General features: G+C 50.2%; 1 protein-coding gene and 4 non-coding genes across 6 annotated transcripts in view; 4 read left to right on the top strand and 1 right to left on the bottom strand.

Annotated features, from left to right (window-relative positions):
• Positions 1-6,342, top strand: part of DHX37 (DEAH-box helicase 37) — a 30,755-nt gene extending 24,413 nt beyond the window's left edge. Inside the window, exons 19-27 of one of the 2 annotated variants that reach the window (XM_061384542.1) lie at positions 434-558; positions 653-769; positions 2,027-2,199; positions 3,110-3,224; positions 3,348-3,485; positions 3,683-3,777; positions 3,871-3,944; positions 5,573-5,670; positions 5,826-6,342. In XM_061384542.1, coding sequence (XP_061240526.1) covers positions 434-558; positions 653-769; positions 2,027-2,199; positions 3,110-3,224; positions 3,348-3,485; positions 3,683-3,777; positions 3,871-3,944; positions 5,573-5,670; positions 5,826-5,911 — 1,021 coding nt within the window. In that variant the 3' untranslated portion in view covers positions 5,912-6,342. Of the gene's footprint in view, positions 1-433; positions 559-652; positions 770-2,026; positions 2,200-3,109; positions 3,225-3,347; positions 3,486-3,668; positions 3,778-3,870; positions 3,945-5,572; positions 5,671-5,825 lie in introns of those variants that run through there. The other variant, XM_061384543.1, reaches the window with a different exon arrangement.
• A 5,020-nt stretch (positions 6,343-11,362) lies between these two features.
• On the bottom strand, positions 11,363-11,434 carry TRNAA-UGC (transfer RNA alanine (anticodon UGC)). The gene has a single exon. It is a non-coding gene; the product is annotated as a tRNA-Ala (tRNA).
• Positions 11,435-11,693: 259 nt separating this feature from the next.
• On the top strand, positions 11,694-11,765 carry TRNAD-GUC (transfer RNA aspartic acid (anticodon GUC)). Its single transcript has one exon. It is a non-coding gene; the product is annotated as a tRNA-Asp (tRNA).
• Positions 11,766-14,085: 2,320 nt separating this feature from the next.
• On the top strand, positions 14,086-14,158 carry TRNAF-GAA (transfer RNA phenylalanine (anticodon GAA)). The gene has a single exon. It is a non-coding gene; the product is annotated as a tRNA-Phe (tRNA).
• A 506-nt stretch (positions 14,159-14,664) lies between these two features.
• Positions 14,665-14,736, top strand: TRNAD-GUC (transfer RNA aspartic acid (anticodon GUC)). Its single transcript has one exon. It is a non-coding gene; the product is annotated as a tRNA-Asp (tRNA).
• The last annotated feature ends 1,404 nt before the right edge of the window (positions 14,737-16,140 follow it).

Below are 16,140 nucleotides of genomic sequence, written 5' to 3' on the forward strand. Positions count from 1 at the left end.
GGATCGGGGTGCGTGGGTGGGGGGAGCCCACCATGGGCTGAATAATGCTGTGAAATCCAGCCTCCTGGGGCATAACTGACTTAGTGAGTGGTCTTATATGAAATCTGCATCCTCCCTGCGCCCTGCCAGTGTTCCAGTCTTTACAGATCTCTGGGTTGGGGGGTAGGGGGGGCGTGGTTTGTTTTTTATTTTTGCCCTGCCACAAGGCTTGTAGGATCTTAGTTGCCTGACCAGGGATCGAACGAACCTGTGCCCCCTGCAGTGGAAACCTAGAGTCATAACCACTGGTCCTCCAGGGAATTCCCAAGACCACGATCATGGTGATCAGAGACCCCACGAGGCATTTTCTGGGCCCTCTCTGAGTAACTGGCAGGTCCCCTGCCCCTGTGGCCCAAGCATCAGGGCAAAAAGCCCAAGTGGCGTGTGCTCATAGGCCAGCTGCCAGTGACGAGGAGCTCGCCAGACTGAAGGGCAAGCGGGCCCGCGTGGCTCAGATGAAGAGGATCTGGGCAGGGCAAGGAGCTTCTCTGAAGCTTGGAGACCTCATGGTACTGCTGGGTGAGTGCCCAACGTGGGCGTGGCCTGGGGGTGGTGGGGAGGGTGGGAGGGTGGGGTGGGGCACCAAGCAAGCGCTCCCCTCCTCTTTGCACAGGCGCCGTGGGAGCCTGCGAGTACGCAGGCTGCTCACCCCAGTTCTGCGAGGCCAACGGACTGCGGTACAAGGCCATGATGGAGATCCGGCGCCTGCGGGGCCAGCTGACCACCGCAGGTACCCCCCACCCTCCGGCCTCCTCCCATCCTTGGGCAACCCCCGGCAGAGAACTTGACCCTGTTGACATTCTGAGCCATGTCATCTACATATAGTCGGTTCTCATTATGCATAGATTCAGTATTTGCGGATTCACATTTTCAGTAAAATTTACTATAGTGTGCGGCACTTCTGTGATCCTCTGAGGACACACACACAAGCAGGGCAGTGATACGTGGACCCTCTCTCATCAGGTTGTCTGTCTATCTCATCTTTTCCTTGATGATGTCCCTCTCATTGCCCTCTGTCCCAGGTCTAGTGTGGACCAGCTGCTGGCTGCACCTCCTGCCCAGTGGCCACATCCAGGGGTCTCTGCTCTCAAGTAGGGTCCAATCCTGGTTTGTTTCTCCAGCAGTGGAAGGGGCCCCTCTTGTTGAAGTTGGGGAGCAGGTGGCGGTTCAGCCCTCCACTTTCCACCCCCCTTTAGTCTGAACGGTGAGGACCAGACCTGTTTGAAGCCACATCAGGGCCTGGCGTGGGTGGCAGATCTTTGTCCAGCCCAGGGATCTGCTTCCTTCCCCTTTTTTCCTTCTTCTTCTTTCTTTTTTAAGTTAAACAACATGGGTTTCACTGAAGGTTTTCTAGAGAAGACAGATTTACATTGCAAACCTCATAACAGAAAGCCCTTGAATTCCCTGGCAGTCCAGCAGTTAGGACTTGGGGCTTCCGCTGCAAGGGGTGCAGGTTCCATCCCTGGTCAGGGAACTAAGATCCACAAGCCCACTCTTCCCTCCTGCCTTCCTGGTCCTTCTTGTTTTCACCCTTCTGCTCCCTCCCACGCAAACAGCAAGGCCCAAAGCCCCATCTCCTCCCTGCTGCACAGTGGGCTTCAGATCCTTCTTATGTGGAAGGAGGAAGCCTCGCCCTGGGTCTCACGCCAGGGCCTTGCAGCACAGGGCACTCGGGAGAGATGGTCTGTCTCCACATTGTCCTTCTCAGAGAGCATGGCCCGTGCACTGGGTTTCCTGGGTGGGTGTGCTCCCTGCCCCGAGGCCGACAGGGAGGCGGGTGTAGGCTGTCTCAGCATAGTCTGCTGCCCACAAGGAAACTGGGGTTTTGTCCCAAGGAAGGAGCAGACGTGTGAGCAGCTGTTTCTGTCCCACTGGGGGCCTTGTCTCCCGGCAAGCTCTGTGCACAGGGGCCTAGATACACAAGTGGCTGAGGCCAGGCAGAGTCACCCCCGGGCCCGGCTGCACTGACAACTGGCTCCCCTCTCAGCCAACACCATGTGCCCTGAGGCCGGGCTCTTCGTGGACCCTAAGATGCAGCCGCCTAATGAGGACCAGGTGACCTACCTGCGGCAGATTGTGACAGCCGGCCTGGGTGACCACCTGGCCCGCAAAGTCCAGAGCGAGGACCTGGTGGACGACAAGTGGAAGAATGCCTACAAGGTTTGCCGCTGTCTCGGGAATGGCCAGCAGGGCAGTCGTGCCTAGGGCCCCTGCCCTCCTCATCCTCCCATCTGTCTCGTGTCCTAGCATCCTGGGCGCTTAAGACACCTGGCCCTGGACAGTGTCAGGATGCCTGTGAGCGGCAGCTGGGGGGACCCTTGGCTCTGGGTGGGCCTCTCGTCCTTGGTCACTGGTCCCACCGTCCCTGGGAAAGTTCCCACCTAGGACCAAGGTGAAATGACAATGCAGCCGCTTCTCCCTTTGGGCGTGAGCTTCCCCCCAGCTTCATTGAACAGAGACAGAAAGCACATCCCATACTCGCCACTGTAAAATGTACAATTCAGAGGTTTCTGGTCTATTCACAGAGTTGTGTAACCATTACCGTAGTTAATTTCAAAACATTTTTATCACCCCAAAAAAGACACCCTGTACCCATCACTGTATCACTCCACATTTTCCCTGAATCTCCACACCCCACCTTTTTTTTTAATTTAAATTTATTTATTTTAACTGGAGGCTAATTACTTTACAATATTGTATTGGTTTTGCCATATATCAACATGAATCCGCCACAGGTGTATCCACCCCTTGAGTCTGCTTTCCATCTACATGGATTTGCTTTTCTAATGCGTTTCCCATGAATGGGATCCTGCCCTGTGTAGCCTTTTACACTGGCTTTTTTAGCTCAGTCTCCCATTTTGGGCGGGTCATAACTGTGGCCTGTGTCTGTACCTCTCCCAGCAGGCTGCCCGCTCCATTGGTGGACACACCCTGCTGGTATAGCCATTTGTCTTTTGATGGATGCTGTCCTGCTTTTCTGGCCGAGGATGTAACTGAATTCACAGGGGTCAGCCTCACGCGCTGCTCACGTATCTCCCAGACTCATGCCCACCTACCATCTCTCTTGCAGACCCCTCTCCTCGATGATCCTGTCTTCATCCACCCCAGTTCTGTGCTCTTCAAGGAGCTCCCTGAGTTTGTGGTCTACCAGGAGATCGTGGAGACCACCAAGATGTACATGAAAGGTAGTGCAACTGGCTGGACCCTCACCTGACCCCCCTGCTCTGGTGAGCTGTGTCACCGGACCTGTGTGGGGAGAGCCCACAAGCCCCTCGCTGAGACCCCATCCTTATCTTCTGGGCCCCCAGGTGTATCGACTGTGGACATGCAGTGGATCCCAGTCCTGCTGCCTTCTTACTGCCAGTTTGACAAGCCCCTGGAGGAGCCGCCCCCCGCCTACTGCCCCGAGAAGGGCCGGATGCTGTGTCACCGGGCCAGCGTGTTCTGTGAGTCAGGGTGACTTCCCAGTGGCCTTGGGCTCCAGTGGACACGTGGTTCCCCATCCTGTGTGCCCTGGGAAGTGTCTGCGTCCTGGGCAGTGTCATCCCAGGCTGCAGGACCCTGCAGATGGGTGGGGATGGGACTGAGTGGGGAGCCATGGGGATCCATCGCGGCCCCTCGCTCACCAGCTCCTGTGCTCCAGATCGCGTTGGCTGGCCGCTCCCAGCCGTCCAGGTGGATTTTCCAGAAGGCCTTGACTGCTACAAACACTTTGCCCGGGTTCTGCTGGAGGGGCAGGTAGGCAGCCCAGCAACTCCCTTGGCCTCTTCCTTGGCACCATGGGCAGGATATGAGCCCTGGATTCCCCACCGTCCTGTGATCTCTCCCCAGGTCTTCCCCAAGCTGGCCTCATACAAGGGCTGTTTGCTGTCCAGCCCCAGCACGATGCTGAAGACATGGGCCAGGTATGGGCTTCCCTTGGGAGCATCAGATCAGGCAGGTGGTGGTGGAGGAGCTGTGTCTTGGGGCTGCCGTAACAGATCCCTACCCACTGAGGGGCTTAAAGCAGCAGACGTGTATTCTCTCATAGTCCTGGAGGTTAGAAGTTCAAAGTTGGGGTGTCAGCAGGGCTGTGCTCCCTCTGAAGGCTCCAGAGGAGGATCCTCCTGGCCTCTTCCCACCCCTCGTGGTTCCAGGCACTCCTTGGCCACCACATTCCTCTAGTCTCTCCCTCTCTCTTCCCATGGCTTTCCCTCGCCTCTGTGTCTTCTCAGGTTATCAGATCCAGGGTCCACTCTCTCCCGTTTGACCTTGTCTTAATTACATCTACAAAGACCTTCCTTCCAAATAAGGTTAAATACTGAGGTTCTAGGCAGACATGGTCTTTGGGGGAGATACTAGCCAACCTGTTTGCTTCCCAGATGGCTCAGTGGTAAAGAATCTGCCCGCAATGCTGGAGACAATCCCTGGGTCGGGAAGATTTCCTGGAGAGGGAAATGGCTACCCTCTTCAGTAATCTTGCCTGGAGAATCCCATGCGTAGAGGAACCCAGTGGGCTTCAGTTCATGGGGTTGCAGAGAGTCAGACATGACTTAGTGACTAAACAAGTCAGCCTATTATAGAGCTGCCAGGTCTGAGCAGGAGGCACCCTGTACACCTGTGCCCCTGGGGGCTTCTGCCCACTGAGCATGAAGCCACCCCGACCCCACCCACCATCTTACTCCTGCCCTTCCTTCTGGTCTCTGCTTATCCCTGCTCCTCTCTTAAGGCTTCCCTGATGGCTCAGATGATAAAGAATCCGCCTGCAAAGCGGGAAACCTGGGTTAGATCCCTAGGTTGGGAAGATCAGTTGGAGAAGGGAATAGCAACCCACTCCAGCATTCTTGCCTGGAGAATCCCCATGGACAGAGGAACCTGGCCAGCTATAGTACATGGGGTCACAGTCAGATACGACTGAGCGACTAAGCACACACACTCCTGTCTTTTTCTTCTTTCTGCCCATGGAACAGTCCCAAGAAGCTGCCTCCCTCTTCCTGAGGCTGGCACCCCAGACCAGGCAAGGGGCTTGAGGCACACACACCTGCACCCCCCGGGGATTCAGGATGGGGCTGTGGTTCCAGGAGCCCCTACCTACCAGGTCATTCACCAGCACTTGGTTTTGAGCATCCACTCTGTGCCAGCGGTGTTCTCGTGCTGGGATCGAGCCACGACCATGTCCTGTGCGATGTTCCAGTGCAGGGAGGTTGAACAACTAGTACAAGGGGCAGGTGGTGGCCCAGCCACGAAGGGACAGAGCAGGACGTGGGGATGAGGCACCAGGCAGGGAAAGAAAAGGAAAGCCTGACTGAGCAGGTTCAGGGGAGGCAGGGCTGTGAGGCAGGCAGAGGTCTGGAGGAAGGTTCTAAATGGGACGAGCAGCAAGTACAGAAGCAGCCTGGGTGGGTGGATCAGAGGCAAGTGGTAGGAGGTGATGGAGTCTAGATCCTTTCATGCACCCGGCACCCCTAGTGAGAGGAGGGGAAGGAGACCTCATGGGCGGGGCTGGCCTGGCAGTGGACTTGAAGAGGCCCCATGTCCTGCATCCCATCCACAGGCTGCAGCCCAGGACAGAGAGCCTCCTGAGAGCCCTTGTTGCCAAGAAAGCCAACTGCCGAGATGCCTTGCTGGTGGCTTGGAGCAAAAACCCCAAATGTAAGCCTGATCAGGGCGGGTGTCCCACAGCAGGAGGGTTGAGGGGAAGATGGGATGGGGCCACCCAGGGGACCTGGGGCTGGTGGGAGGGTCTGCCCTGCAACTGGTAGGCGGGCACACAGCCACTCTGACCGCCCTCCCTCTCTTCTCTGCAGACCTGCTGACCGAGTACCTTGAGTGGCTCCCACAGGCCGTGCACGCTGATGTTGAGAAAGCCTGGCCACCCACCTGTGACCACTGATGCGGCGCCTGCCTGCAGGCCAAGGGGGCCTGGCAGCGATCAGGGTCCACTGTGGCCACCCTGAATCCAGACTGCACCCCGGAAACAGGTGGAGCCCTGGGACACCCTCTTGGCTCAATCCTGGGCACAACTTGCTGCCATCCTGGGAAGTTCAACCCAGGGTGACTTTTTTTTAACTATTTATTACAAAATGGATAATGGTTTTATCTCCCATGCTGGTCCTGTTTTAAACATGCTCTGTGGACTACATTAGTCCCTTGTAGAGCAGCAGGGCCTCCTCTGCTCTTCGTTCCCTGCCGGTATGGTGCAAGCCCCTCCCCTGCCCCAGCCAGGGAGGGCCCCCAGGGCTCCAGCTGGCTCCTGTGGAGCTGGCGGGGTCAGCTCCCCGCCGTCTACATTGCTGTGTAATAAATCCTAACTGACAACAGCTATATACTGAGTCTAGTGAGTTCTTTTGGTGAATCTCCAAATTGGGGGGAGCAGGGGGAGAGGGGCCTGGGAACATCCTGCCTGTGCGTGCACTCAACACATGCACGCACACATGTGGGAACTAGTCTGGGTAAATGCTCACAAACGTCTTAGTGGTGATACAGGGCACAGTGAGCCTATAGAAGTTGATCATTTTTCTTTTACTTAGGTTTTTGCCCTGAATCAACTTGCACTAATAGAAACACATAAATTCGGGAATTTCCTGGTGGTTCAGTGGTTAGCACTGTGCACTTTTCTTTTTTTTTGTTTGTTTTTTTTTTTTTTTTGGACCCTCCAAACACGGGGAAAGGCTTTCAGCGATTCCTCTCCCTGCACTATCAATGACCAGGGCACAGGCAGTGTGCACTTTCACTGCTGGGCCCCAGGTTTGATCCCTGGTCAGGGAACTAAGATCCTACAAGACTTGCAGTGCAGCCAAAAAAATAAACATACATTCCATAATATATATACATAAGACAAAACAACAAAGATACATGGGGGTTAATATTTCCAAAACTATTCACTTTCTTCACAGCATGGCCCTGCTAAGTCACTTCAGTCGTGTCCGACTCTGTTCGACCCCACAGACAGCAGCCCACCAGGCTGCTCCGTCCCTGGGATTCTCCAGGCAAGAACACTGGAGTGGGTTGCCATTTCCTTCCCCAATGCATGAAAGTGAAAAGTGAAAGTGAAGTTGCTCAGTCATGTCTGACTCTTCACGACCCCATGGACTGCAGCCTACCAGGCTCCTCCATCCATGGGATTTTCCAGGCAAGAGTACCGGAGTGGGGTGCCACTGCCTTCTCCGAGCATGGCCCTAGTGTTCCCCAACCAGGAGGTCTCCCCTACTCCTCTGCCCACATCTAAGCCATCTGCCAGGTCTGTCTATTGGTTCATTTCCAGGATCTGCCCCTTGACCTCTCCATTTCTACTACTGGGCCACCCCCACCTCCACTGCCAGGATGCCACCACCAGCTCCCACTTGGGCCGTGGCAGTAGCTTCCTGGCTGGTCTCAGGTCCCCTCTGCCCAACTATGATGAATTTTCCACATGGCAGCCAGAGGGAACCATTTAAAACATATCACATCCTTCCCCTGCAACAGGTCTTCCAGTGTGTTGGAAGAGTCAACCCTCTCCTGTTGTGCTCAGTTGTGTCCAAGTCTCTGTGACCCCATGGACTGCAGCATGCCAGACTTCCCCCTGTCTTCCACCATCTCCTGGAGCTTGTTCAAACTCATGTCTATTGAGTAGGTGATGCCATCAACCATCTCATCCTCTGTCATCCCCTTCTCCTGCCCTCAATCCTTCCCAGCATCAGGGTCTTTTCCAATGAGTCAGTTCTTCGTATCAGGTGGCCAAAGTATTGGGGTTTCAGCTTCAGCATCAGTCCTTCCAAAGAATACTCAGGACTGATTTCCTTTGAAATCAACTGGTTTGATCTTGCAGTCCAAGGGACTCTCAAGAGTCTTCTCCAACACCTCAGTTCGAAAACATCAATTCTTTGGCACTCAGCCTTCTTTATGGTCCAACTTTCACATACATGATTACTGGAAAAACTATAGCTTTGACTATATGGATATCTCTGCTTTGTAATATGCTGTCTAGGTTTGTCATAGCTTTCCTTCCGAGGAACAAGTGTTTTAATTTCATGACTACTGTCACCATTCACGGTGATTTTGGAGCCCAAGAAAATAAAGTCTGTCACTGTTTCCATTGTTTCCACATCTATTTGCCATGAAGTGATGGGACCAGATGCCATGATCTTTGTTTTATTGAATGTTGAGTTTTAAGCCAGCTTTCCACTCTCCTCTTTCACCTTCATCATGAGGCTCTTTATTTCCTCTTTGCTCTCTGTCATAAGGGTGGTGTTATCTACATATCAGGTTATTGATATTTCTCCTGACAATCTTGATTCCAGCTTGTGCTTTATCCAGCCCAGCATTTCTCATGATGTACTCCGCATACAAGTTAAATAAGCAGGATGACAATATGCAGCCTTGACGTCCTCCTTTCCCAATTTGGAACCAGTCTGTTGTTCCATGTCCAGTTCTAACTGTTGCTTCCTGACCTGCATACAGATTTCTCAAGAGGCAGGTAAAGTGGTCTGGTATTCCCATCTTGAAGAATTTTCCACAGTTTGTTGTGACCCATACAGTCAAAGGGTTTAACATAGTCAATGAAGCAGAAGTAGATGTTTTTCTGGAGTTCTCTTGCTTTCTCTATGATTCAACTGATGTTGGCAATTTGATCTCTGGTTCCTCTGCCTTTACAAGTTCTCTGTTCATATACTGTTGAAGCCTAGCTTGGAGGATTTTGAACATGACCTTGCTAGCATGTGAAATGAGTGCAATTATGCGATAGTTTGAACATTCTTTGGCATTGCCCTTCTTTGGGATCGAAATGAAAAATTACCTTTTCCAGTTCTGTGGCCACTGCTGAGTTTTCCAAATTTGTTGGCATATTGAGTGCAACATTTTAACAGCATCATCTTTTAGGATTTGAAATAGCTCAGCTGGAATTCCATCACCTCCACTAGTTTTGTTTGTAGTGATGCTTCCTAAGGCCCATTTGACTTATCACTCCAGGATGTCTGACTCTAAATGAATGATCATACCATCGTGGTGATCAGGGTCATTAAGATCTTTTTTGTTAAGTTCTGTGTATTCTTGCCACCTCTTCTTAATCTCTTCTGTTTCTACTAGGTCCATACCATTTCTGTCCTCTATTGTGCCTATCTTTGCATGAAATGTTCCCTTGGTATCTCTAACTTTCTTGTCCTTGGAGAAGGAAATGACAACCCATTCCAGTATTCTCATCTTTCCCATTCTGTTGTTTTCCTCTATTTCTTTGCATTGTTCACTTAGGAAGGCTTTCTTATCTCTCCTCGATATTCTTTAAAACTCTGCATTCAGATGGCTATATCTTTTCTTTTCTCCTTTGCCTTTCACTTCTCTTCTTTTCTCAGCTATTTGTAAGGCCCCGTCAGACAGCCAGTTTGCCTTTTTGCATTTCTATTTCTTGGGGATTGTTTTGATCACTGCGTCCTGTGCAATGTTATGAACCTCTGTCTATGGTTCTTCAGCCACTCTATCAGATCTAATCCCTTGAAACTATTTGTCAATTCCACTGTGACAAATAGTGGATGATTATTATATCTATTACTGTGGGCAAGGATCCTTAGAAGAAATGAAGTAGGCCTCATAATCAACAAAAGAGTTCAAAATGCAGTTTTTGGTGCAATCTCAAAAACAACAGAACTATCTCGGTTTGTTTTCAAAGCAAACCATTTAATATCACAGTAATCCACGTCTATGCTCCAACTACTAATGCTGAAGAAGCTGCAGTTGAATGGTTCTGTGAAGACCTACAGGATCTTATAGAACTAACACTAAAAAAAGATCCTCTTTTTTTGGGAACGGAATGCAAAAGTAGAAAGTCAAGCGATACCTGGAGTAACCAGCAAGTTTGGCCTTGGAATACAGAATGAAGCAAGACCAAGGCTAGCATAAGGTTTGCCAAGAGAACACACTGGTCAAGAAGAAATACCTTCTTCCAACAACACAAGAGATGACTCTACACATGGACATCACCAGATGGTCAATACCAAAATCAGATTGATTATATTCTTTGCAGCCAAAGATAGAGAAGTTCTATGCATAGTCACTCACTTCAGTCATGTCTGACTCTTTTTTTTTTTGTCTGACTCTTTGCAACCCTATGAATTGTAGCCCACCAGGCTCCTCTGTCCATGGGATTCTCCAGGCAAGAATACAGGAGTGGGTTGCCATGCCCTCCTCCAGGAGATCTTCCTGACCTGGGGACCCATCTCATGTCTGCCTGCTTCTCCTGCATTGCACACAGATGGATTCTTTACCCACAGGAGCCAAGAGAAGCTCTACAAAGTCAAGAAAAACAAGACCGGGATCTGACTGTGGCTCAGATCATGAACTCCTTATTGCAAAATTCAGACTTAAATTGAAGAAAGCAGGGAAAACCACTAGGCCATTCAGATATGACCTAAATCAAATCCCTTACAATTATACAGTGGAAGTGAACTCTCTCCTACTCTCATTCACTGAAGGCAAATTCCATCCCCCACTGCTCTCAACCTCAGGGCCTTTGCATCTGCTATGCCCTCTGTTTCTGCAGACAGTGTCCCGCCACACACTTTATCTATGGCAGCTCCCACATCCTCCCCCTTTTGTCTCCATGTCATCACTATTACTGTCTTAATAAGATTCACTGCTCCTTGCTTATTGCTAGCTTCCTAAACTAGAATACCAAGTCTGGGAGGGGTGTGAAATCTTGCATGCCATATCTCGGGATACAAGGGAGCACACAGTAGGTGCTCAATGTGTCCACTTTTCTTTGCACTAGGTGCTTAGGAGTCCTTGAATGAATGAATGGCCAGTTGCAAAACCCTCCTTAGAAAGTTAGTGTTTTCTAACTGCTTGATGACCCGAATCACTAGGAGTGTTAGTTTAAAATCGCAGGCTCCCTGCTGACCTAAATGGGAATCTTCAGGGGAGGGGACAGGGGCATCTGTGATTGAGACCAGGGGCATTTGACTAGTACTGCCCTCTCCAACGGAGAAGGCAATGGCACCCCACTCCAGTACTCTCGCCTGGAAAATCCCATAGACGGAGGAGCCTGGTAGGCTGCAGTCCATGGGGTCGCGAAGAGTCAGACATGACTGAGCGACTTCACTTTCACTTTTCACTTTAATGCATTGGAGAAGGAAATGGCAACCCACTCCAGTGTTCTTGCCTGGAGAATCCCAGGGACTGCGAAGCCTGATGGTCTGCCGTCTATGGTGTCGCACAGAGTCGGACACGACTGAAGCGACTTAGCAGCAGCAGCAGCAGCAGCCCTCTCCAATGAAGCCCACTTCTTAAGTCAGATGGTACGGAGAATTTAGGTCCCCTTTCCTGGTTTGCTGTGTGACTGATCCAGAGGAGGTGGCAAAAAAAGAGAAAGAAAATGTGGAGATGCCGGGGATTGAACCCGGGGCCTCATACATGCAAAGCATGCGCTCTACCACTGAGCTACATCCCCTTTCTTAGGATATTCTGTTCTTGGAATGAGGATATAGAAAATCGGATTTTCTCTTTTCCCAAACATTGCGCTCCTTCTGGACACTCAGAATTCAGTCCGTGAGTGCCTTTACCAATTCAAATAGGTCCACATCCCGGGGATCCCGCTAGCCAGGGACGCCCAGCACTGAGCAGGTGGAGATCGTAGCGCGGAGTAGATGTGGCAGCGGAAGAACGGTGTTTCTTTATGGGTCCGGCTGGAGAACACCGTATAAGTTGCATCCTCGTTAGTATAGTGGTGAGTATCCCCGCCTGTCACGCGGGAGACCGGGGTTCGATTCCCCGACGGGGAGGCCAACAAGACGTTTTAATTCACTACAATCTCCAAAAGGTCTCCTTATAACAGTGTACGACGTACAGGTAAATTAAACGAAAGCATGCTAATCGCATTTGTGACCAGTATGTGTAAATCTCGAAGGATGTCCGTGGCACCAAGAACATAGCGAAAAGGATTTGGTACTCAACCAGAGGTAGTACAAGCTCTCCTTTATGTAAGAATAAATATGCAGTGAGTGTATTCATATTTGTATGTTTAAGAAAATTTATTTTAACACATCATTATGACTATAGTTTAAAATGAAAATTGCTCAAAGAGCAGATTTCACATGCTATCATGACAAAAAAAGAAATGGTTATTGTGTCAGATAATGAAAAACTGTACTGTGGTTAATTTCAGACTATATAAATTTATCTGCAGAAGCGCTTAGTAGGTGTGCACTCATTTAGTCCTCACAGCAAGTCCGGTGGGGGTCAGTTTATGATATTAAACAGATCAAATGCAGGCACAGAGAAAGGGTTCAATAACTGGTCTGCTGCTGCTGCTGCTGCTAAGTCACTTCAGTCGTGTCCGACTCTGTGCGACGCCATGGACTGCAGCCCACCAGGCTTCTCCGTCCATGGGATTCTCCAGGCAAGAACACTGGAGTGGGTTGCCATTTTCTTCTCCAATGCATGAAAGTGGAAAGTGAAAGTGAAGTCGCTCAGTCGTGTCTGACTCTTCGCGACCCCATGGACTGCAGCCTACCAGGCTCCTCCATCCATGGGATTTTCCGGGCAACAGTACTGGAGTGGGGTGCCATTGCTCACATAAATCACAATCTGGTCTAGACACTGGTTACTTCTGGGGAAACTGGGATAAGGTGGGAGTGACTCTGCCTTTCCAAAATTCTGTACTTCCGTGAATTTTTTCACTCTCCTTCACTTCCTTCCTTCCTTTCTTCCATACTGGATTTTTATCAAGTTGATACACTACTATGCTTTCGTGAAAAGCAGCAGGGTCTCCTGCCATATCCCCTCTCTCCTGAAGGAATTCTGGAGATGCTGCTTTGGTGTATTGTTTATTTTGAGTTGTCAGCATCTCACTGGTCTCCTTGCTGCCACTTGAGTCCCTCCTGCCCATTCTCCACAAGAAAGCCAAGGGAGACTTTAAGACATAAATAATATCACTCTCTCCCCAGAGGCCTTCCCACACAGAAGAAAGTACAAACCCTTTACCATGGCCTTCAAGGTGGGCAAGACCTGGCCTCTGTCCACCTCTTTCTTCTTGCCTCCTACCTTCTGCCCCCTCACCCTCTTTGCCTCTTCCATACCGGCTTCCTTTCCATTCCTACAAATAGCCAGACTCTTTCAGCCCCAGGGCCTTTGCATCAGCTGTTGCCTCTACCCCAGAGGCTTCCTCAGCGGGCTCTTCATTCTCCAAGTCTTCCCAGCATTCCCTTCCTCTTACTGCCCCCATAACCAGGTATTCCACCCCCACACTACCATTTATTTTGCTTCTTAGCATTCCTATCACAAGGAGCTATTTTGTTACCGTATTTGTGACTGGATCACATAGATATTAAGTGCTTCGCAAACACTTATTAAACGACTTCACATCATGAAGGACCTACCCACTTGCTCAATCTCTCCCAAACAGTACTCCCCACCCACCCATCTCCCAGAGGGCAGGGAAGCAGAGAGAGCCGAACCTGAATGCCGACCTGCTGATTTCTTGGTGTCTTGAAGCTGAGCAGGTGTCACGGGTGAGGTGGCTATGCTTAGAGTCTGGATTTGAGTCACTTACTGCCGCGAGGAAAGCCACAATCTGGCCCATAGGGCATCCCCACGCCGTGGCGTGGTCAGCATCCTTGCTGTGCCTTGGGCTGCTCCGGGAGCTGCACCCAAGGGGAGACCTTACTCTTTTGCTCAGAGAAGAGATCCTGAGAAAGCGGAACTCTGAGAAAGGTAAGATTCAACTAATATTTTTAGGCACCTATTAAGTGCCAGGCACTGTTGTCGGCCTTAAGCGATACAGCAGTGACCGAGGCTGATGACTTCTCTGCCCGTCGTGGATCTGTCATTCTAGCTGGGGAGGGGAGGCCACAGATGATGGACAAGGAAAACAGTACCTAGGCTAACAATAAACAATACAGGGCTGGGGTAGTGGTGGGAGGAGTGATCAGGGGAAGCTTCTCGGAGGCGACGACCTTGAAGGACGAGAGGGGTAGGTGCGGGGCAATCCTGAAATGCGAGCATTCCAGCTGATCCAGGTCCCCCAGCAGGGGATCTCCTGGTCGATGACGCGGGGCCCTTAGATCACGAGGAGGAAAGAAATGCAGCTTAATGCCACCAGTAGCCGAAATAGCTCAGTTGGGAGAGCGTTAGACTGAAGATCTAAAGGTCCCTGGTTCGATCCCGGGTTTCGGCAGCGGCGCTCGTTTTTTCTTTTTTCCCCCCCCCTCTTTCCTCTTGTGTCGGAGAAACACAAGACGAAACGATTCTTTCGAATTAATAAAAGGATTTAATTTTCTTTGTTTAAAACAGCTTCGAGTACTATCAAAGGGAAGCCAGACGGTATGGGAACTTCCTCGCACTTCTCCGACTGGAAAAATCCAAGTCCAAGAATTACTTGACTCCATTTCTTTCGTTTCATAAACTACCTCTGTTAAACGTTTGTTGACGTCTGTTGGTTACTTTTTGCGGGTTATTTTTTGCTGCTTATTAATTTCTGTTCTCAGAACCCTCGCGACTAAATCATGAGCCGAGGAGGAAACGGACTCTTTAAGATAGAATTAAATGAAGTGGAACTTTGCCTTTTTGTATTTTGTAAGAAAAGATGAGATATTTAACCGTTTAGAACATGTCACTAATTAAGGAACGCTAAGGAACAGTATACCTTTAAGGGCTGAGCTGAAAAGCTCTTGGCAGAGCTAGTCCTCGTTAGTATAGTGGTGAGTATCCCCGCCTGTCACGCGGGAGACCGGGGTTCGATTCCCCGACGGGGAGGCAACTTATTTTCTATCGCCTATATCTTATTTTCATTTCTCTTTCAAGTGAATTCTTCAACTTTCATAAAAATTCCTTACTCTTCTCTAAAAAAATAAACCTGGCAAGCAAGCGAGATTTGGTCAGGCAGTTGTTTTATTAACTGCTTGGTCACAGTCACCCACGAGCGCCCTCACTTCTTCCCTTGGTTACAAGAAAAAGTTCTCACATTGAAGCGGAATTTTCCATTTCCGGCATGCCACAACGCGGCTATCAACTGTTTGGTTTATATAATGGTTTCCCCAAATAAAACTGTTTCCCTCTAAAACCAGAAGATGCTCTGCCGCTGCTAAGTCGCTTCAGTCGTGTCCGACTCTGTGCGACCCCACAGACAGCAGCCCACCAGGCTCCCTGGTCCCTGGGATTCTCCAGGCAAGAACACTGGAGTGGGTTGCCATTTCCCTCTCCAATGCATGAAAGTGAAAAGTGAAAGTGAAGTCGCTCAGTCGTGTCCGACTCTTAGCGACCCCCTGGACTGCAGCCTACCAGGCTCCTCCGTCCATGGGATTTTCCAGGCAAGAGTACAGGAGTGGGGTGCCATTGCCTTCTCGGAGAAGATGCTCACTCTGCTGCAAATATTTCATCTTCTTAGGTCTTGCGCCAGCCCAGAGGTTGGCCTTCAGAAAATGTTAATGGATTTGAAACAGAGTGACTCTAAACCGAACTGTTTTCTCGTCTTAATTCACTTGCAGACTGAACTTTTTGAATATAGCCATCATTCTCCCCAGGCTCCTAGTCTTCATTCATTTATTTGTCTGTTCATTTTTTTTTCCCCCACACTAATTCTATGAATATCTACTGAGTAGTTGTCTGTCAGGCACTGTTCATGACACAGAAGTTAGAGCAGAAAGCAAGACAGAGGAGGCTCTGCTCTCATGAACCTACCAAGTCAGGGACACAGACGATAAACAAACAGTGTAAAAACAGGTTCTGAGACCGATATATACTATGAAGAAAAACAAAACAAAGTGAATGCAAAGGATTCATGGGTGCCTTTTTTATTAAAAACCTAAAAAAAATTATTTTTGGCCACCAGCACATCAGGTGGCATCTTATTGCCTCGACCAGAGATCGAACTCACCCGCCTGAAGTAGGAGGGTAAAATCTTAAGGACTGGACCGCCAGGGATGTCCCCTCAGATCCTTTCAGAGAGGTAGTCAGGAAGGCCTTTCTGAGGACCCTGACAGTGAGAAAAAGATGATCATGAGTGTATCTGCTTTCCATGCCAAGAGAATGGCAAGTGCAAACGCCCTGAGGTGCAGGAAGTCTGGTCTGCCTGAGGAACAGCAAAGACAGGTGTGTGGCTAGAGTTCTCCTAGAGAGGAGGAGGGGAGTAAGGGAGGGATACTGGCGGGGCAGGGGCCC

This window comes from Bos javanicus, chromosome 17, assembly GCF_032452875.1.
Source record: "Bos javanicus breed banteng chromosome 17, ARS-OSU_banteng_1.0, whole genome shotgun sequence".
Classification (NCBI taxonomy): Eukaryota; Metazoa; Chordata; class Mammalia; order Artiodactyla; family Bovidae; genus Bos; species Bos javanicus.